Below are 21321 nucleotides of genomic sequence, written 5' to 3' on the forward strand. Positions count from 1 at the left end.
CATACCCTGGACTCAGTACTTCTATGAACCACAGAGGGAGTTGCCTCACCACCACCAGTAACCACATGAGAATGTTAGTTTGGAACGGGGACTGGTCAGCTGGTTACTTCTCCCGCTGTTGTTTGTTTGTTGTGCGGCGAACATTTGGTCAGTCTGTCCCCTCCATGCCTGATCGGGGATCGTTAGGCTGAGTCTGGCTGGCCCTGTCCTGTTGTTTGAGTTGAGCTTCATTATCTCTGAACCAAAACATCTGTTATCTCTTTCTGTCTGTCTGTTATCTCTTTCTGTCTGTCTGTCTCTTTCTGTCTGTCTGTCTGTCACTTTCTGTCTGACTGTCTCTTTGTCTGACTGTCTCTTTCTGTCTGTCTGTCTCTTTCTGTCTGACTCTCTCTTTCTGTCTGTCTGTCTCTTTCTGTCTGACTCTCTTTCTGTCTCTGTCTCTCTTTCTGTCTCTGTCTCTCTTTCTGTCTGTCTGTCTGTCTCTTTCTGCCTGTCTGTCTCTGTCTCTCTTTCTGTCTGTCTGTCTGTCTCTTTCTGTCTGTCTGTCTCTGACTCTCTTTCTGTCTGTCTCTGTCTCTCTTTCTGTCTGTCTGTCTCTTTCTATCTGTCTGTCTCTTTCTTTCTGTCTGTCTGTCTCTTTCTTTCTGTCTGTCTCTTTCTGTCTGTATGTCTGTCTCTTTCTGTCTGTCTGTCTCTTTCTGTCTGTCTGTCTCTGTCTGTCTGTATCTCTTTCTGTATGTCTGTCTCGTTCTGTATGTCTGTCTCTTTCTGTATGTCTGTCTCTTTCTGCCTGTCTGTCTCTGTCTCTCTTTCTGTCTGTCTGTCTCTTTCTATCTGTCTGTCTCTTTCTTTCTGTCTGTCTCTTTCTGTCTGTCTCTTTCTTTCTGTCTGTCTGTCTCTGTCTGTCTCTTTCTTTCTGTCTGTCTGTCTCTTTCTGTCTGTCTCTTTCTTTCTGTCTGTCTGTCTCTTTCTTTCTGTCTGTCTCTTTCTGTCTGTCTCTTTCTTTCTGTCTGTCTGTCTCTTTCTTTCTGTCTCTTTCTTTCTGTCTGTCTGTCTCTTTCTTTCTGTCTGTCTCTTTCTGTCTGTCTCTTTCTTTCTGTCTGTCTGTCTCTTTCTTTCTGTCTGTCTCTTTCTGTCTGTATGTCTGTCTCTTTCTGTCTGTCTGTCTCTTTCTGTCTGTCTGTCTGTCTCTGTCTGTCTGTATCTCTTTCTGTATGTCTGTCTCGTTCTGTATGTCTGTCTCTTTCTGTATGTCTGTCTCTTTCTGTCTGTCTGTCTCTTTCTGTCTGTCTGTCTCTTTCTGTCTGTCTCTCTTTATGTCTGTCTCAGCACCAGCCCAACCATCGATCCTCTTCCTCTTTTGAAATGTTCTAGTGTCAATGTGTCAATGTCTCTATTTGGAGCATGATGATATGTACCCATTCGTTTTGTCATGCTTTTGGAAACATCCCACTGGGCACACCATGTCATTTCAACAGGAGAATGTAGGTCATACTTGGTTGGGACGTTGATCAATGAGATTTCAACATTTATTCACCCACTCAAAAAGACTGCAAGAAGGTTGTTTAATTCCCAATGTGTTATCACTATACATTCAACCATCTAAAAGCACAACCAAATATGTCTGATTTTTGGTAGTATTCCTACCCCTTGACTTATTCCACATGTTGTTGTGTTACAGCCTGAATTCAAAATGGATTAAATATATATTTTTCTCACCCATCTACACAAGATACCCCATAATGACAAAGTGAAAACATGTTTTTAGAAATGTTTGCAAATTTATTGAAAATGAAATACAGAAATATCTCATTTACATAAGTATTCACACCCCTGAGTCAATACATTTTAAAAGCACCTTTGGCAGCGATTACAGCTGTGAGTCTTTATGGGTAAGTCTCTAAGAGCTTTTCACACTTGGATTGTAAAATATTTACACATAATTCTTTAAAAAATTATTCAAGCTCTGTTAAGTTGGTTCTTGATCAAATCAAATCAAATTTTATTTGTCACGTGCCGAATACAACCTTACCGTGAAATGCTTACTTACAAAAAGTAACACAATAGAATAACAATAACGAGGCTATATACAAGGGGTACCGGTACTGAGTCAATGTTCGGGGGGTACAGGTTAGTCGAGGTAATTGAGGTAATTTGTACATGTAGGTAGGGGTAAAGTGACTATGCATAGATAATAAACAGCAAGTAGCAGCAGCGTAAAAAAGATCATTGCTAGACAGACATTTTCAATTCTTGCCATAGATTTTCAAGCCAATTTAAGTCAAAACTGTAACTAAGCCACTCAGGAACATTCAATGTCGCCTTGGTAAGTAACTCCAGTGTATATTTGGCCTTGTGTTTTAGGTTATTGTCCTGCTGAAAGGTGAGTTTGTCTCCCAGTGTCTGTTGGAAAGCAGACTGAACCAGGTTTTCCTTTAGGATTTTGCCTGTGCTTAGCTCTATTCCGTTTATTTTTTATCCTAAAAAACTCCCTAGTCCTTGCTGATGACAAGCATACCCATAACATGATGCAGCCACCACCATGCTTGAAAATATGAAGAGTGGTACTCAGTGATGTGGTGTGTTGGTTTTTCCCCAAACATAACGCTTTGTATTCAGGAGATAAAGTTAATTTCTTTACCACATTTTTTGAAGTATTACTTTAGTGCCTTATTGCAAACATGATGCATGTTTTTGAATACTGTTATTCTGTACAGGCTTCCTTCTTTTCACTCTGTCATTTAGGTTAGTATTGTGGAGTAACTACAATGTTGTTGATCTATCCTCAGTTTTCTCCTATCAAAGCCATTAAACTCTGTAACTGTTTTGTCTCCGTCGGTAGAGCATGGCACTTGCAACGCCAGGGTTGTGGGTTCGATTCTCCCAGGGGACCAGTACAAATGAAAATGTATGCACTCACTAACTGTAAGTCGCTCTGGATAAGTGTCTGCTAAATGACTAAAATGTCAAAATGTAAATGTTGTAAAGTCACCATTGGCCTCATGGTGAAATCCCTGAGCGGTTTCCTTCCTCTCCGGCAACTGAGTTAGGAAGGACGCCTTTATATTTGTTGTGACTGGGCATATTGATACACCATCCAAAGTGTAATTAATATTCTTCACCATGCTCAAGGGGATATTCAGGGCTCTATTTTAACTAACCTAAGGCAATAGTAAATCTAAGAGGTAGCGCTATAGGTTCAGGGGTGTGTCAGAAATATTTTTGCTATTTTCACATCACATTTATCGGCGCATTTGCTGGCATTGGCACGAAGGGGCTGGGTTTTGATGAATAAATAAGTTGTGGGTGTGTCAAGGCTTGGCACCTCACTGGCCAATCAGAACGTGCTCCATGGTGAAATATGTGGTTGCTTCAAGTTGTGTATTTACGGTCTTTTATGTATTGCCTTGGAATCAACTCCAATTCCAATATTAGTCTGTTATAGTTTGTTAAATGGCTTACAGAAACAAAATAACAAAATGTAGACTTATCTTTGCTAAATAAGTTAACTTGAACCCATTTGCAGTCCACATTGTTCTAAGTAATTGCATGGCTTCAATAGCATTCACACTGATATATTTATTTAACTAGGCAAGTCAGTTAAGAGCAAATTCTTATTTACAATGACGGCCTACTTGCACAGCTCCGCGGCCAATCCCTCCCCTAACTCGGACGACGCTGGGCCAAATGTGCGCCGCCCTATGGGACTCCCAATCATGGCCGGTTGTGATACAGCCCGGGATCAAACCAGGGTCTGTAGTGACGCCTCTAGCACTGCGAAGCAGTGCCTTAGACCGCTGTGCCACTCGGTAGGCCTAGGGGCTATGCCTACTGTAAATTGCATTATGGCTGAGCATGGGAATGCCAAACATTGTCAATAAGCAAGATTAAATTAATTATTGATAAGGCCTAAAAAGAGAACGAATAATTCAAATCAAATTATGAAGAAAACAACAACTCAATAGGCTATGTCACACTACATGCACCATAATGTCTCCCTGTGGGCATGTAATATTAAAACAACGCAAGACTATGGAGAGTTTTACATACATCCCCAAAAGAAATGGAAGGGAGTATGTCCACTCACTGTTATCCTGCTCCTAAATAGGCCTATGTTTTATGAACATAAACGGAACCATCTTACAGATCAGATCCCATTCACACATCTCCAGACGTTGCATTGCAAGCGCGCCACGGACGTTGTCACCATAAAACCAGGAAGGTGAATCATTCTAATAAGTTTGGTTGTAATAAAATTTAACGATAACAAGTTTTAAAAAAATACACAATAAAAGGATAAAAAAAGTAATTGCTGAACAAGCTGTTGTTATAGTAGGCCTAAGGGTTTGGAACATACAGTGCATTCGGAAAGTATTCAGACCCCTAGACTTTTTCCACATTTTGTTACGTTACAGCCTTATTCTAAAATTGAATAAATCATTTTTTCCCCTCATCAATCTACACACAATACCCCATAATGACAAAGCAAAAACAGGTTTTTACACATTTTTGCAAATGTATTACAAATAAAAAACGGAAATAGTACATTTACATAAGTATTCAGACCCTTTACTCAGTACTTTGTTGAAGTACCTTTGGCAGCGATTACAGCCTCGAGTCTTCTTGGGTATGACGCTACAAGCTTGGCACACCTGTATTTGGGGAGTTTCTCCCATTCTCCTGTGCAGATCCTCTCAAGCTCTGTCAGGTTGGATGGGGAGCGTCGCTGCACAGCTATTTTCAGGACTCTCCAGAGATGTTCGATCGGCTGTTCGAAGGCTGTAACGTAACAAAATGTGGAAAAAGTCAAAGGGTCTGAATTCTTTCCGAATGCACTGTATGAAATGGAAAACAAGCCATTGTTACAGGTTACAGATAACTTCTAAATACAAGGTTTACCGGTATTCATCGAGGTACTCATCTCTCGTTTCATGATGGGCATGGACACGTAGCCTACATCATGGAGGGGGTTTTACGCACGTCCAAAACGGGACATGCATGGCTAAAATAATGTGGGCCTGCCTACAATACATAGATAAAAAGAGAATGTCAGCTCACTGTTTTACTCCTCTCAAACGTGATATTTATTTCCAAGAGCTCAGGAGCCAAACCCTATATCGATAGTCTTGACTACTTCGCGAATGCATTGGGCAGACAAAAAAAGCCTTAATTGAGAGGAGGGGAGGCTATGCTTGGTTTCTAATAAAAGAAAACGAAATGTTTCTAAAAATGAAGTAGACAGGCACCAAATCATTGGGCTAGTCTTGTTCCATGCACATATGGGCAGTGTGCGTCACGGCTGGATAGGCTGCGTTTCCGCTGTCAAAATTCATGCCATAACCAACTGCGTTACCGCTAAAACCAGCTTTCGGTTGGTCTTAAATATCCCCATCAGCGCTGCCTGAAATTAGCACTTTGGATCATGTTTTTAAGGACACACCTCAAATATTTCCACCCCCCATCTGAGCGAAAGCGAGCTGATATAATTGCCGAACCTGGCGCTAGGGCTGGGAAATACCAGTGTGCCAGTTTTTACATGACGAAATTGCAAACTAACGTGCATTTGACATTAGCACCGCCTTAACGCCAGCTCAAAATAGAGCCCTCGGTGTCTGTTTTTTTAAATTTTTCACCCACCTATCAATATATGCCCTTCTTTGCGAGGCATTGGAAAACCTTCCTGGTCTTTGTGGTTAAATCTGCGTTTGAAATTCACTGCTCGACTCAGGGACCTTACAGATAATTGTATGTGTGGGATACAGAGATGAGGTAGTCATTAAAAAAATAATGTTAAATTATTTTTTTGTTGTTGTCATTTTAGCAGACGCTCTTATCCAGAGCCACTTACAGGAGCAATCAGGGTTTAGTGCCTTGCTTAAGGGCACATCAACAGATTTTTCACCTAGTCGGCTCGGGGATTAGAACCAGCGACCTTTCGGTTACTGGCACAACGCTCTTAACCACTAAGCTACCTGTTTAACACGTTAAATACTATTATATTGAGTCCATGTAACTTATTATTATTATTTTTTTACTCCTGAACTTATTTAGGCCATAACAAAGGGGTTGAATACTTATTGACTCAAAACATTTCAGCTTTTCATTTTTTATTAATTTGTAAACATTTCTTTAATCATAATTCCACTTTGACATTATGGGTTATTGTGTGTAGGCCAGTGACACAAAATCTCAATTGAATCCATTTTAAATTCAGGCTGTAACACAACAACATGTGGAAAAAGTCAAGGGGTGTGAATACTTTCAACCCCTTTCTTATGGCAAGCCTAAATAAGTTCAGGAGTAAAAATGTGCTTAACAAGTCACATAATAAGTTGCATGGACTCAATTATTGTTTGACACGTGAATCCAACATATCAATTATTAATTTGTAGACAAACTGGAATTAAAGCCAGACTAAGTCAGTGGCACAGATGGAACTATCAAAGCAGAAGATACATTTCCTTCAAATGTTTATATTTGGTTGCGTTGACAACCAAACACAATTCAATATCCAGTTTGTCTACAAATTAATAATTGATAGGTTGTACTCATGTCTCCATCTCAACCAAAATTTACAGTTAAAGAAAGGGGCTAAATCAAATCAAACTTTAAATGCACTTTAAATCAAGTTTGATTTGATTTAGTCCTATTCTTTAACTTTTTGGTGTTTGGTTGAGATGGAGACGTGAATCCAACATATTAATGATTAACTTGATGATAAAATTTGAAATCCACCAAAGCTTGAAATCCTAGACCTACAGTTGAAGTCGGAAGTTTACATACACTTAGGTTGGAGTCATTAAAACTTGTTTTTCAACCACTGCACACATTTCTTGTTAACAAACTATAGTTTTGGCGAGTCGGTTAGGGCATCTACTTTGTGCATGACACAAGTAATTTTTCCAACAATTGTTTACAGACAGATTATTTCACTTATAATTCACCGTATCACAATTCCAGTGGGTCAGAAGTATACATACACTAAGTTGACTGTGCCTTTAAACAGATGGAAAATTCCAGAAAATTATGTCATGGCTTTAGAAGCTTCTGATAGGCTAATTGTGTGACAAGGTGTGAATGAAGGAGTCAGGCGCAGTAGGTAAAATACCGAAGTCCAGAGTTTATTCCGTTTACATAAATCAAACGCCCCAAGCGTCAAACGAAACTATTACAAGGGAAAACATCCACCTTGGCATAAACACAGTGAAGAATAGCTCAACCGAGCTACACGCTCTCACAACAAACAATCACTCACAAAGACAAGGGGAACAGAGGGAACACTTATACACATACTAATTAGGGGAATGAGCACCAGGTGTGTGTGATTGACAAGACATGACAAGTGGAGTGATGAGAATGGGATCGGCAGTAGCTAGTATTCAGGTGACGACGAACGCTGAAGCCTGCCCGAACCAGGAGGGGGGGCAGCCTCGGCGGAAGTCGTGACAAATTGACATCATTTGAGTCAATTGGAGGTGTACCTGTGGATGTATTTCAAAGCCTACCTTCAAACTCAGTGCCTCTTTGCTTAACATCATGGGAAAATGAAAAGAAATCAGCAAAAAATTGTAGACCTCCAAGTCTGGTTCATCCTTGGGAACAATTTCCAAACGCTTGAAGGTATCACGGTCATCTTTACAAACAATAGTACGCAAGTATAAACACCATAGGACCATGCAGCCATCATACCGCTCAGGAAGGAGACGCGTTCTGTCTCCTAGAGATGAACGTACTTTGGTGCGAAAAGTGCAAATCAATCCTAGAGCAACAGCAAAGGACCTTGTGAAGATGCTGGAGGAAACAGGTACAAAAGTATCTATATCCACAGTAAAACGAGTCCTATATCGACATAACCTGAAAGGCCGCTCAGCAAGGAAGAAGCCACTGCTCCAAAACCGCCATAAAAAAGCCAGACTACGGTTTGCAACTGCACATGGGGACAAAGATCTTACTTGTTGGAGAAATGTCCTCTGGTCTGATGAAACAAAAATAGAACTGTTTGGCCATAATGACCATCGTTATGTTTGGAGGAAAAAGGGGAACGCTTGCAAGCCGAAGAACACCATCCCAACCGTGAAGCACGGGGGTGGCAGCATCATGCTGTGGGGGTGCTTTGCTGCAGGAGGGACTGGTGCACTTCACAAAATAGATGGCATCATGAGGGAGGAAGATTATGCGGATATATTGAAGCAACATCTCAAGACATCAGTCAGGAAGTTAAAGCTTGGTCGCAAATGGGTCTTCCAAATGGACAATGACATTTCACATTCTTAAAATAAAGTGGTGATCCTAACTGACCTAAGACAGGGAATTTTTTTACTAGGATTAAATGTCAGGAATTGTGAAAAACTGAGTTTAAATGTATTTGGCCAAGCTGTATGTTAACTTCCTACTTCAACTGTATATTTACGTCATTTAGTAGACACTCTTATCCAGAGCGATTTACAGGAGCAAAACTGGGGTTAAGTGCCTTGCTCAAGGGCACATTGACAGATTTTTCACCTAGTCGGCTCAGGGATTTGAACCAGTAACCTTTCAGTTACTGTCCCAACGCTCATAACTGCCAGGCTACCTGCCTGTTTATTTTAGTTGAACCCTGGGTTGAATTGAAACAATAGCTGTTGATGACTTTGCAAACGCTATATAGGCCTAAATAGTATCATTGATGATATATCAAATAACATTTTATTTGTCACATTCGCGTCGGACTCATTAAAGAAAAAATCTTCGTCCAGTTCGAGGTGAGTAATCGCTGTTCTGATGTCCAGAAGCTCTTTTCGGTCGTAAGAGACAGTAGCAGCAACATTACGTACAAAATAAGTTACAAACAATGCAAAAAAAACACACAAAATAGCACAGTTGGTTAGGAGTCCGTATATTTCATTTGGTCTGTTAAACCTACCTTTTGGAATGACTTCGCAAATATATTTAGTTTATTAAGAGATCTTTCAATAATGATTCTCATGATAGCACATTGGTATTAGTCAGTGACAAATATCAAAGTTAAGCCGTGCTGGGCTTTGTTAATACCGTGGATGTGAAACCAAATGAATAATTGTAGATAGATCAACTCTTCAGAGATGCTGCCCAGCCTATTGGTTTTTTTCTGATAGTGGATATACAGTAACGTTGATCAGACGTTGTTTCAAAGGTACATGTTTTACATATTTTATAGAAGGTTTGTCTGTTTAAAATTGTTTACAATGATGACATAATCCTGTGGTTGAAATGTCACCCTCAAAACAATAGTTTATGACTTTTTTTCAAATCCAGTGTATGTATTTTCCATGTAGATATGATTCCATGTCACAATACGTTGACAAATTACGTTGAAACAACATTGATTCAGCCAGTTTGTGTCCAGTGGGATTTTTTGTTGTCCATAGATTGATGAGGGGAACTTGCGTACTTCCCCCTTTTGGATTGAAAGTTTCTGCGTTAGGGGAAATCTCTGTTCCTGACAGAGAAAGAGAGGAAAAAAAAAGGAAAGTGAGAGGGTGAAGAGTTAACTTTTCACAGTGTGAGCCAGTGAGAGTTTACCACAGGACAGAGTTTAGGGGTCAACAGGGTTCATTCTCTCCAGCTCCATCTGTATTGTGTGTTCAGAAAAGAAAGGGATAGTCCCAACAAGATCTCACGGTTTTGACTTCAGATTCAGATGTTTCGTCCACTTTCTGGAATCGAAACACGTGACCCTTGGGAGCCAGAGCTCGCGGCTTACGCCCCACCCGCCATCACCATCCACAACGCCCTAGCAACGCCCAAGCCTACTTGACGGCAATAGCGCTCATCGTTGTCCTCTAGTGGCGTGTTATGAAGGCATCTCCCGACATCCTCGGGACATGGATGGACGTCAACTTTCAAAGTGAATGCTGGCTGATAGGCCTATGTTTTTATGTATAATTATGTTTTTTAAAAACCATTTGGTCTCTGAGCTCACACAGGAAATTCTGCTAAGATTTATTGAGAAAAACGGGGAACTTGGAACTGGGAAGTAATCTAGAAACCCATCAGTAGCATGTGGATTGTTAGTATGACATGATGATGATATCTCTCTTTTGGCTTCTCATCATCACTGTATTGATTTAAGTCTCAGACACGGGACAGCAGAGGATTTTCTGAGTTTATATGATCCAATATTCTCAGCCTGTGGGAGAGATTAGTTTGTGTGTGTGTGTGTGTGTCTAATCATGTGAGTATAGGGAGGGAAGCTGTGACAATACCCTGTCTCCTCCCCTCTGCCCTCCCCCTCAGATTTACTGACACAATTGATCAGACGTCAACCTAATTTAGCAAAGAAATGAATATGAATGTTTCTGTGTGATTTTGTTTGTTATTTGACTATGTGTGTGTGTGTGTGTGTGTGTGGTTCTAGTGAGTTGTTTGGCAGTAGAGTCTCAGGGCGGTGAACCAGGTTCTAGTGAGTTGTTTGGCAGTAGAGTCTCAGGGCGGTGAACCAGGTTCTAGTGAGTTGTTTGGCAGTAGAGTCTCAGGGCGGTGAACCAGGTTCTAGTGAGTTGTTTGGCAGTAGAGTCTCAGGGCGGTGAACCAGGTTCTAGTGAGTTGTTTGGCAGTAGAGTCTCAGGGCGGTGAACCAGGTTCTAGTGAGTTGTTTGGCAGTAGAGTCTCAGGGCGGTGAACCAGGTTCTAGTGAGTTGTTTGGCAGTAGAGTCTCAGGGCGGTGAACCAGGTTCTAGTGAGTTGTTTGGCAGTAGAGTCTCAGGGCGGTGAACCAGGTTCTAGTGAGTTGTTTGGCAGTAGAGTCTCAGGGCGGTGAACCAGGTTCTAGTGAGTTGTTTGGCAGTAGAGTCTCAGGGCGGTGAACCAGGTTCTAGTGAGTTGTTTGGCAGTAGAGCGGTGAACCACTTCTTAATTACATGTTGGCAGTATCTAATGACTCTCGCAGTCTGCTCTCCTGATTACTTTAGTAGGCATTATGTTTTGTATCACTCTGTCACAGTGCAACACACACACACACACAGACTCGCACACACACACACACACAGACACACACACACACACACACATGCCCCCACTCCCAGTAGCCTGCTCTCCAGACCGTAGATATTATTAGTTAGTGGACCACTGGCTTATTGAATTACCACACACTGGAGGGCTCCGTCTACACTGAGTGGACAAAATATTATGAACACCAGCTCGTTCCATGACATAGACTGACCAGGTGAAAGCTATGATCCCTTTTTGATGTCACTTGTTAAATCAACTTCAGTCAGTGTAGATGAAGGGGAGGAGACAGGTTAAAGAAGGATGTTTAAGCCTTGAGACAATTGAGACATGGATTGTGTATGTGTGCCATTCAGAGGTTGAATGGGCAAGACAAAAGATGTAAGTGCCTTTGAACGGGGTATGGTAGTAGGTGCCAGGTGCACCGGTTTGTGTCAAGATCTGCAACGCTGCTGGGTTTTTCACGCTCAACCGTTTCCTGTGCATCAAGAATGGTCCACCACTCAAAGGACATCCAGCCAACGCTTTCGAAACCTTGTAGAGTCCATGCCCTGACGAATTGAGGCTGTTCCGAGGGCAAAAGGGGAGGGGGGAGGTGTTCTTAGTGTTTAGTATATGTGTGTGTTTGTTAGTGTGTGTATCCACTAGCCTGTAATTAACTACCACAGATTTAAATGGTTTGTGGTTTGGGTTTATGCTATGTTGACTTCCAGCATGATATTTTGTGTGCTATGAGAGAGCAAAGACGGGGCTCTGTCTGTCCTTACTGTAGCTGTCTCTGAATGTAGCCATCCTTACTGTAGCTGTCTCTGAATGTAACCATCTCTGTCTGTCCTTACTGTAGCTGTCTCTGAATGTAGCCATATCTGTCTGTCCTTATTGTAGCTGTCTCTGAATGTAGCCATCCTTACTGTAGCTGTCTCTGAATGTAGCCATATCTGTCTGTCCTTACTGTAGCTGTCTCTGAATGTAGCCATCTCTGTCTGTCCTTACTGTAGCTGTCTCTGAATGTAGCCATATCTGTCTGTTCTTACTGTAGCTGTCTCTGAATGTAGCCATATATGTCTGTCCTTACTGTAGCTGTCTCTGAATGTAGCCATATCTGTCTGTCCTTACTGTAGCTGTCTCTGAATGTAGCCATCTCTGTCTGTCCTTACTGTAGCTGTCTCTGAATGTAGCCATATCTGTCTGTTCTTACTGTAGCTGTCTCTGAATGTAGCCATCTCTGTCTGTCCTTACTGTAGCTGTCTCTGAATGTAGCCATCCTTACTGTAGCTGTCTCTGAATGTAGCCATCTCTGTCTGTTCTTACTGTAGCTGTCTCTGAATGTAGCCATATCTGTATGTTCTTACTGTAGCTGTCTCTGAATGTAGCCATCTCTGTCTGTCCTTACTGTAGCTGTCTCTGAATGTAGTCATATCTGTCTGTCCTTATTGTAGCTGTCTCTGAATGTAGCCATCCTTACTGTAGCTGTCTCTGAATGTAGCCATATCTGTCTGTTCTCACTGTAGCTGTCTCTGAATGTAGCCATCTCTGTCTGTTCTTACTGTAGCTGTCTCTGAATGTAGCCATCTCTGTCTGTTCTTTCTGTAGCTGTCTCTGAATGTAGCCATCTCTGCCTGTCCTTACTGTAGCTGTCTCTGAATGTAGCCATCTCTGTCTGTCCTTACTGTAGCTGTCTCTGAATGTAGCCATCTCTGTCTGTCCTTAATGTAGCTGTCTCTGAATGTAGCCATCCTTACTGTAGCTGTCTCTGAATGTAGCCATCTCTGTCTGTCCTTACTGTAGCTGTCTCTGAATGTAGCCATCTCTCTGTTCTTACTGTAGCTGTCTCTGAATGTAGCCATATCTGTCTGTCCTTACTGTAGCTGTCTCTGAATGTAGCCATCTCTGTCTGTCCTTACTGTAGCTGTCTCTGAATGTAGCCATATCTGTCTGTCCTTACTGTAGCTGTCTCTGAATGTAGCCATATCTGTCTGTTCTTACTGTAGCTGTCTCTGAATGTAGCCATATATGTCTGTACTTACTGTAGCTGTCTCTGAATGTAGCCATATCTGTCTGTCCTTACTGTAGCTGTCTCTGAATGTAGCCATCTCTGTCTGTCCTTACTGTAGCTGTATCTGAATGTAGCCATATCTGTCTGTTCTTACTGTAGCTGTCTCTGAATGTAGCCATCTCTGTCTGTCCTTACTGTAGCTGTCTCTGAATGTAGCCATCCTTACTGTAGCTGTCTCTGAATGTAGCCATCTCTGTCTGTTCTTACTGTAGCTGTCTCTGAATGTAGCCATCTCTGTCTGTCCTTACTGTAGCTGTCTCTGAATGTAGCCATATCTGTCTGTCCTTACTGTAGCTGTCTCTGAATGTAGCCATATCTGTATGTTCTTACTGTAGCTGTCTCTGAATGTAGCCATCTCTGTCTGTCCTTACTGTAGCTGTCTCTGAATGTAGCCATATCTGTCTGTCCTTATTGTAGCTGTCTCTGAATGTAGCCATCCTTACTGTAGCTGTCTCTGAATGTAGCCATATCTGTCTGTCCTTACTGTAGCTGTCTCTGAATGTAGCCATCTCTGTCTGTTCTCACTGTAGCTGTCTCTGAATGTAGCCATATCTGTATGTTTTTACTGTAGCTGTCTCTGAATGTAGCCATCTCTGTCTGTTCTTTCTGTAGCTGTCTCTGAATGTAGCCATCTCTGTCTCTCCTTACTGTAGCTGTCTCTGAATGTAGCCATCTCTGTCTGTCCTTACTGTAGCTGTCTCTGAATGTAGCCATCTCTGTCTGTCCTTACTGTAGCTGTCTCTGAATGTAGCCATCCTTACTGTAGCTGTCTCTGAATGTAGCCATCTCTGTATGTTCTTACTGTAGCTGTCTCTGAATATAGCCATCTCTGTCTGTCCTTACTGTAGCTGTCTCTGAATGTAGCCATCTCTGTATGTTCTTACTGTAGCTGTCTCTGAATGTAGCCATATCTGTCTGTTCTTACTGTAGCTGTCTCTGAATGTAGCCATCCTTACTGTAGCTGTCTCTGAATGTAGCCATCTCTATGTTCTTACTGTAGCTGTCTCTGAATGTAGCCATCTCTCTGTTCTTACTGTAGCTGTCTCTGAATGTAGCCATATCTGTCTGTCCTTTCTGTAGCTGTCTCTGAATGTAGCCATATCTGTCTGTCCTTACTGTAGCTGTCTCTGAATGTAGCCATATCTGTCTGTCCTTACTGTAGCTGTCTCTGAATGTAGCCATATCTGTCTGTTCTTACTGTAGCTGTCTCTGAATGTAGCCATCTCTGTCTGTCCTTACTGTAGCTGTCTCTGAATGGAGCCATCTCTGTCTGTCCTTACTGTAGCTGTCTCTGAATGTAGCCATCTCTGTCTGTTCTTACTGTAGCTGTCTCTGAATGTAGCCATCTCTGTCTGTTCTTACTGTAGCTGTCTCTGAATGTAGCCATATCTGTCTGTTCTTACTGTAGCTGTCTCTGAATGTAGCCATCCTTACTGTAGCTGTCTCTGAATGTAGCCATCTCTATATGTTCTTACTGTAGCTGACTCTGAATGTAGCCATCTCTGTCTGTTCTTACTGTAGCTGTCTCTGAATGTAGCCATCTCTCTCTGTTCTTACTGTAGCTGTCTCTGAATGTAGCCATCTCTGTCTGTCCTTACTGTAGCTCAGTGAATGTAGCCATCTCTGTCTGTTCTTACTGTAGCTGTCTCTGAATGTAGCCATCTCCGTCTGTCCTTACTGTAGCTGTCTCTGAATGTAGCCATCCTTACTGTAGCTGTCTCTGAATGTAGCCATCTCTGTATGTTCTTACTGTAGCTGTCTCTGAATGTAGCCATCTCTGTCTGCCCTTACTGTAGCTGTCTCTGAATGTAGCCATCTCTGTATGTTCTTACTGTAGCTGTCTCTGAATGTAGCCATATCTGTCTGTTCTTACTGTAGCTGTCTATGAATGTAGCCATCCTTACTGTAGCTGTCTCTGAATGTAGCCATCTCTGTATGTTCTTACTGTAGCTGTCTCTGAATGTAGCCATATCTGTCTGTTCTTACTGTAACTGTCTCTGAATGTAGCCATCTCTCTGTTCTTACTGTAGCTGTCTCTGAATGTAGCCATATCTGTCTGTTCTTACTGTAGCTGTCTCTGAATGTAGCCATATCTGTCTGTCCTTACTGTAGCTGTCTCTGAATGTATCCATATCTGTCTGTCCTTACTGTAGCTGTCTCTGAATGTAGCCATATCTGTCTGTCCTTACTGTAGCTGTCTCTGAATGTAGCCATATCTGTCTGTTCTTACTGTAGCTGTCTCTGAATGTAGCCATCTCTGTCTGTCCTTACTGTAGCTGTCTCTGAATGTAGCCATCTCTGTCTGTTCTTACTGTAGCTGTCTCTGAATGTAGCCATCTCCGTCTGTTCTTACTATAGCTGTCTCTGAATGTAGCCATCTCTGTCTGTTCTTACTGTAGCTGTCTCTGAATGTAGCCATCCTTACTGTAGCTGTCTCTGAATGTAGTCATATCTGTATGTTCTCACTGTAGCTGTCTCTGAATGTAGCCATATCTGTCTGTTCTTACTGTAGCTGTCTCTGAATGTAGCCATCCTTACTGTAGCTGTCTCTGAATGTAGCCATATCTTTCTGTCCTTACTGTAGCTGTCTCTGAATGTAGCCATCTCTGTCTGTCCTTACTGTAGCTGTCTCTGAATGTAGCCATCTCTGTCTGTCCTTACTGTAGCTGTCTCTGAATGTAGCCATCTCTGTCTGTTCTTACTGTAGCTGTCTCTGAATGTAGCCATCTCTGTCTGTTCTTACTGTAGCTGTCTCTGAATGTAGCCATCCTTACTGTAGCTGTCTCTGAATGTAGCCATCTCTGTCTGTCCTTACTGTAGCTGTCTCTGAATGTAGCCATCTCTGTCTGTCCTTACTGTAGCTGTCTCTGAATGTAGCCATCTCTGTCTGTCCTTACTGTAGCTGTCTCTGAATGTAGCCATCTCTGTCTGTCCTTACTGTAGCTGTCTCTGAATGTAGCCATCTCTGTCTGTTCTTACTGTAGCTGTCTCTGAATGTAGCCATCTCTGTCTGTTCTTACTGTAGCTGTCTCTGAATGTAGCCATCTCTGTCTGTTCTTACTGTAGCTGTCTCTGAGTGTAGCCATCTCTGTCTGTTCTTACTGTAGCTGTCTCTGAATGTAGCCATCTCTGTCTGTTCTTACTGTAGCTGTCTCTGAGTGTAGCCATCCTTACTGTAGCTGTCTCTGAATGTAGCCATCTCTGTCTGTTCTTACTGTAGCTGTCTCTGAATGTAGCCATCTCTGTCTGTTCTTACTGTAGCTGTCTCTGAATGTAGCCATCCTTACTGTAGCTGTCTCTGAATGTAGCCATCTCTGTCTGTCCTTACTGTAGCTGTCTCTGAATGTAGCCATCTCTGTCTGTCCTTACTGTAGCTGTCTCTGAATGTAGCCATCTCTGTCTGTTCTTACTGTAGCTCTGTGAATGTAGCCATCTCTTTTTCCCCATGTATCGGTTCTCATCAAGTCATAGTAAATATCACCATTTTGTTTGTATCCATTCTGTTTGGAGGTAATAGAGTAATGGGAATAGAAATGCGAAATGTAAATGACTTGATCATAGCTAGGCACGTGTTATACTGTATAATTATGTAGCTCTGGACAACATTGTCACCTCAGAATGATGGTTATTGTGATGTTATGTATTACAGACCACCATACACTGGTGTAGTCTTTCCAGTCTGAGATTCATGGGAGGCAGCAGCAGCAGCACACTAACTGTACCTGTCTGCTAGCGTTTTCTCAGAATAATCTCTGTAACCCTGGGATACTGATATGATCTCTTTTGAACTTGGTCGGGAGGGATTTGGCAACAGGTGACCTTTGAGTCGCAACAGCAGGGGTCAAAGGTGAACAGAGCTCCTCTGTCTGTTTTCACTGTGTATTGGAGTCAGTCTACAACATACTACAGTCTGCAATGATTTTTCACAAGTTCTGTTCCTCATTTAAGGAAGGTGAGTGTGAAAAGTACACAAACATACATTCCGGCGCGTTTGTGGAGTGATTTACATAGAATAGCGTTACGTTTTTGTGGATTGATTTACATAGAATTGCGTTGCGTTTGTGGAGTGATTTACATAGAATAGCGTTGCATGGGACAGCCGGTGGAGTTGGGTCAGGTCAGGCAGTGTTGCCCCGTTAACCACCACAGACAGCCCTTTCCATTTACGCTTCCTCTGGTGGCCATGCTGGCTTCTTGCCACACACACACAACATTCCTCCCTCAGAGCACGCTAACCTCGGCCACCCCTTTTCTTTTAGGAATCTCACTAGCTGACTGTGTGTCAAATAAGAAGTGATAGTTTTGTGCTTGGTCGGGGGTAGGCTGGCTATGCTTGATGTATCCTGCCCAGGAAGTCCCTGCTGCTCAAAACTAGCCAGATATTGTATCTTCCCAAGACTGGAGAGATAGTTGGCTAGTTTTGGGCCACAGGGGCCATTGAGAGCCGCTGAGTTATACTGCATATATGACCGACCGCCTCGTTTCGGTCTTATGTTGCATCATTTGAAATAGTGTTATTTACATTGGATAAAAGTATAGACTCAAAGCTACAAAATGCTACATCATACACTGCAGTTGAGGAACAATGGGAATGTAATTCTGCTTTAAAAGTTCATAAACTTGTAACCCCACTTTTGAGAAAAGTGTCCTTGAATGTTTTGACACACCTACTGGAGAGTTCTTCTTTATCTACACCTATTCAACATCGTTCACACCCTCTTCAGCCTTAGCCCCACTCATCTCTTTAAGGATTCACATGTGAGGCCATGTGCTAAACAGAGTGAGTACGGTAGTGTAGTAAACAACCAAAGATTTCAATACTAAAAGTGGTTTAGGTAGTAGCCTACAATAAGGAAAAACTCCAGGTAAAAATACACTTTATCTAGTCCTTGGCCTATATCCTAATCTGACTATGAAAGTGTCCTGATAAAAATATTTTATAAATATTTTATAATTATTAGATGATGCTTACCCAGACACTCTAAAGTGATGGGTAATGTGAAAGAAATGCTATAACCACCCCCCGAGCCACATCTAGTGAGTGGGTCACTATCGTCTAGACATGGACACATGTTCATGAAATACAATAGATGGCCGTAATCACTCCCAGACACACCTGGCTAACTGGATGAGTCATGTGATCATTCTCTTGTAAAGTGGAGTCTTTTGTTTAGACAATATCCAGCCAGGCCAGCTGGAAAGATGCCTCAGTATGTGTCTGTCTGTCTGTCTTCCTGGGAGAGCCCAAACATTACAGAAGGAGAGGGGTGGGGGCTGTAGTCCATTACTGGGGGAGAGGGGTGGGGGCTGTAGTCCATTACTGGGGGAGATGGGGTGGGGGCTGTAGTCCATTACTGGGGGAGATGGGGTGGGGGCTGTAGTCCATTACTGGGGGAGATGGGGTGGGGGCTGTAGTCCATTACTGGGGGAGAGGGGGTGGGGGCTGTAGTCCATTACTGGGGGAGAGGGGGTGGGGGCTGTAGTCCATTACTGGGGGAGAGCGGTGGGGGCTGTAGTCCATTACTGGGGGAGAGGGGTGGGGGCTGTAGTCCATTACTGGGGGGGGGCTGTAGTCCATTACAGAAGGAGAGGGGTGGGGGCTGTAGTCCATTACTCGGGGAGAGGGGTGGGGGCTGTAGTCCATTACTGGGGGAGAGGGGGGGGGGGGGGCTGTAGTCCATTATAGTTTTCTGGCTAAAGAGGAAGTTGCACAACATCTGTTCTCTGGCATACAGAAGCAGGATTAGCAGGCAAACAGCTGTGGTACTACAGCATGTAATGTGTTTGATATTGTTGCATTCAGCTCTGTCCGTCTCTAACCCTGTCTCTTTGACTCATCCCCACAGATTCCCAAGGGCCAATGAGCATGCCCCACTCCCATGGCCCTCCAATGGGGGGCATGGTGGGACACCCCTCCGTCAGCAGCACCTCCAGGCCCCTCCCATCCCCAATGAGCACCCTGGGCTCGCCCATGAATGGCCTGGCGTCGCCCTACTCCGTCATCACGTCTTCCCTGGGCTCGCCCTCCACGCCAGGGATCAACTTCGGATCGCTCCACAGTCCACAGATGAGAGAGGTGTGTGCCTGATCTCGCTGTGTCATTATGGGGTATTGTGTGTAGATTGATGAGGAATGTTTGTTATTTTATCCATTTTAGAATAAGGCTGTAATGTAACAAAATGTGGAAAAATTCATGGGGTCTGAATACTTTCCGAAGGCACAGTTGAAGTCGGAAGTTTACATACACCTTAGCCAAATACATTTAAACTCAGTTTTTCACAATTCCTGACATTTAATCCTCGTAAAAATTAAGAACGTGAAATGTCAGAATAATAGTAGAGAGAATTATTTATTTCAGCTTTGATTTCTTTCATCACATTCCCAGTGCCTTTAAATTGTTTTTACTTGGGTCAAACGTTTCGGGTAGCCTTCCACAAGCTTCCCACAATAAGTTGGGTGAATTTTGGCCCATTCCTCCTGACAGAGCTGGTGTAACTGAGTCAGGTTTGTAGGCCTCCTTGCTCGCACACGCTTTTTCAGTTCTGCCCACAAACTTTCTATAGGGTTGAGGTCAGGGCTTTGTGATGGCCACTCCAATACCTTGACTTTGTTGTCCTTAAGCCATTTTGCCACAACTTTGGAAGTATGCTTGGGGTCATTGTCCATTTGGAAGACCCATTTGCGACCAAGCTTTAACTTCCTGACTGTCTTGAGATGTTGCTTCAATATATCCACATCATTTTCCTTCCCCATGAAGCCATCTATTTTGTGAAGTGCACCAGTACCCACAGAATGATGCTGCCACCCCCTGTGCTTCATGGTTGGGATGGTGTTCTTTGGCTTGCAAGCAACCCCCTTTTCCCTCCAAACATAACGATGGTCATTATGGCCAAACAGTTCTATTTTTGTTTCATCAGACCAGAGGACATTTCTCCAAAAAGTAAGATCTTTGTCCCCATGTGCAGTTGCAAACCGTAGTCTGGCTTTTTTATGGCGGTTTTGGAACAGTGGCTTCTTCCTTGCTGAGCGGCCTTTCAGGTTATGTCGATATAGGACTCGTTTTACTGTGGATATAGATACTTTTGTACCTGTTTCCTCCAGCATCTTCACAAGGTCCTTTGCTGTTGTTCTGGGATTGATTTGCACTTTTCGCACCAAAGTATATTCATCTCTAGGAGACAGAACGCGTCTCCTTCCTGAGCGGTATGACGGCTGTGTGGTCCCATGGTGATTATACTTGCGTACTATTGTTTGTACAGATGAACGTGGTACCTTCAGGCGTTTGGAAATTGCTCCCAAGGATGAACCAGACTTGTGGAGGTCTACAATTGTTTTTCTGAGGTCTTGGCTGATTTCTTTTGATTTTCCCATGATGTCAAGCAAAGAGGCACTGAGTTTGAAGGTAGGCCTTGAAATACATCCACAGGTACACCTCCAATTGACTCAAATGATGTCAATTAGCCTATCAGAAGCTTCTAAAGCCATGACATAATTTTCTGGAATTTTCCAAGCTGTTTATAGGCACTGTCAACTTAGTGTATGTAAACGTCTGACCCACTGGAATTGTGATACAGTGAATTATAAGTGAAATAATCTGTCTGTAAACAATTGTTGGAAAAATTACTTGTGTCATGCACAAAGTAGATGTCCTAACCGACTTGACAAAACTATAGTTTGTTAACAAGAAATGTGTGGAGTGGTTGAAAAACGAGTTTTAATGACTCCAACCTAAGTGTATGTAAACTTCCGACTTCAACTGTATATTACATATGGTATGTAAGGTGAAGGTCCCAATCAAAGCATGAGCTAAGTATGCGTTTAGCCTGTTTATAGCTAGTACTAATACTTTATATCAAGTAGTAATAGTTGTAAAGCATGTCTGAACCCTATCTATGTATATCATGTACTGTATCAAGAATGTATGAAGCATATGCTCACTCAAATACACGCACAAATTTCCAATCCACATGTTATCGTATCTATTTTAGCCAACTCAGTGGTCGACAGGAGACAAGAGGTGCAAAGTGCGGAAAGATGATAAGGAACCCATAAAAATATAATTTTGACAACGTTTGTTCAGTAATTAGGAACTCTGTGGGAAAGGATTTACAACACACCTTTGCTAAAACCAGTATATATATTTCCTTCTAATCAGCATTTACACTGAACTGTCTTGACAAACTAATATATTGAACCCATAAAATCCCAGCCTGCCCTAAAGCTGGTGTGACCCTACGCTTCTCTCTGCTGGTGAGAAGTGAGAAGTGCAGATTGGTGAACGCAAAAGCTCAGCTCTCCTC

The 21321-nt window shown here is 42.6% G+C and overlaps 1 protein-coding gene across 7 annotated transcripts in view; it reads left to right on the forward strand.

Annotated features, from left to right (window-relative positions):
- The window catches only part of rxrgb (retinoid X receptor, gamma b), a 68610-nt gene that overhangs the window by 26510 nt on the left and 20779 nt on the right, over nt 1-21321 (forward strand). For 5 of the 7 annotated variants that reach the window (XM_084164238.1, XM_084164239.1, XM_084164240.1 and 2 more), the window contains exon 2: nt 18868-19097. In XM_084164238.1, coding sequence (XP_084020364.1) covers nt 18868-19097 — 230 coding nt within the window. Of the gene's footprint in view, nt 1-9640; nt 9866-16875; nt 16974-18867; nt 19098-21321 lie in introns of those variants that run through there. The other 2 variants (XM_084164242.1, XM_084164243.1) reach the window with 2 other exon arrangements.

Source organism: Coregonus lavaretus (assembly GCF_964263955.1).
Source record: "Coregonus lavaretus genome assembly, chromosome: 6".
NCBI lineage: Eukaryota > Metazoa > Chordata > Actinopteri > Salmoniformes > Salmonidae > Coregonus > Coregonus lavaretus.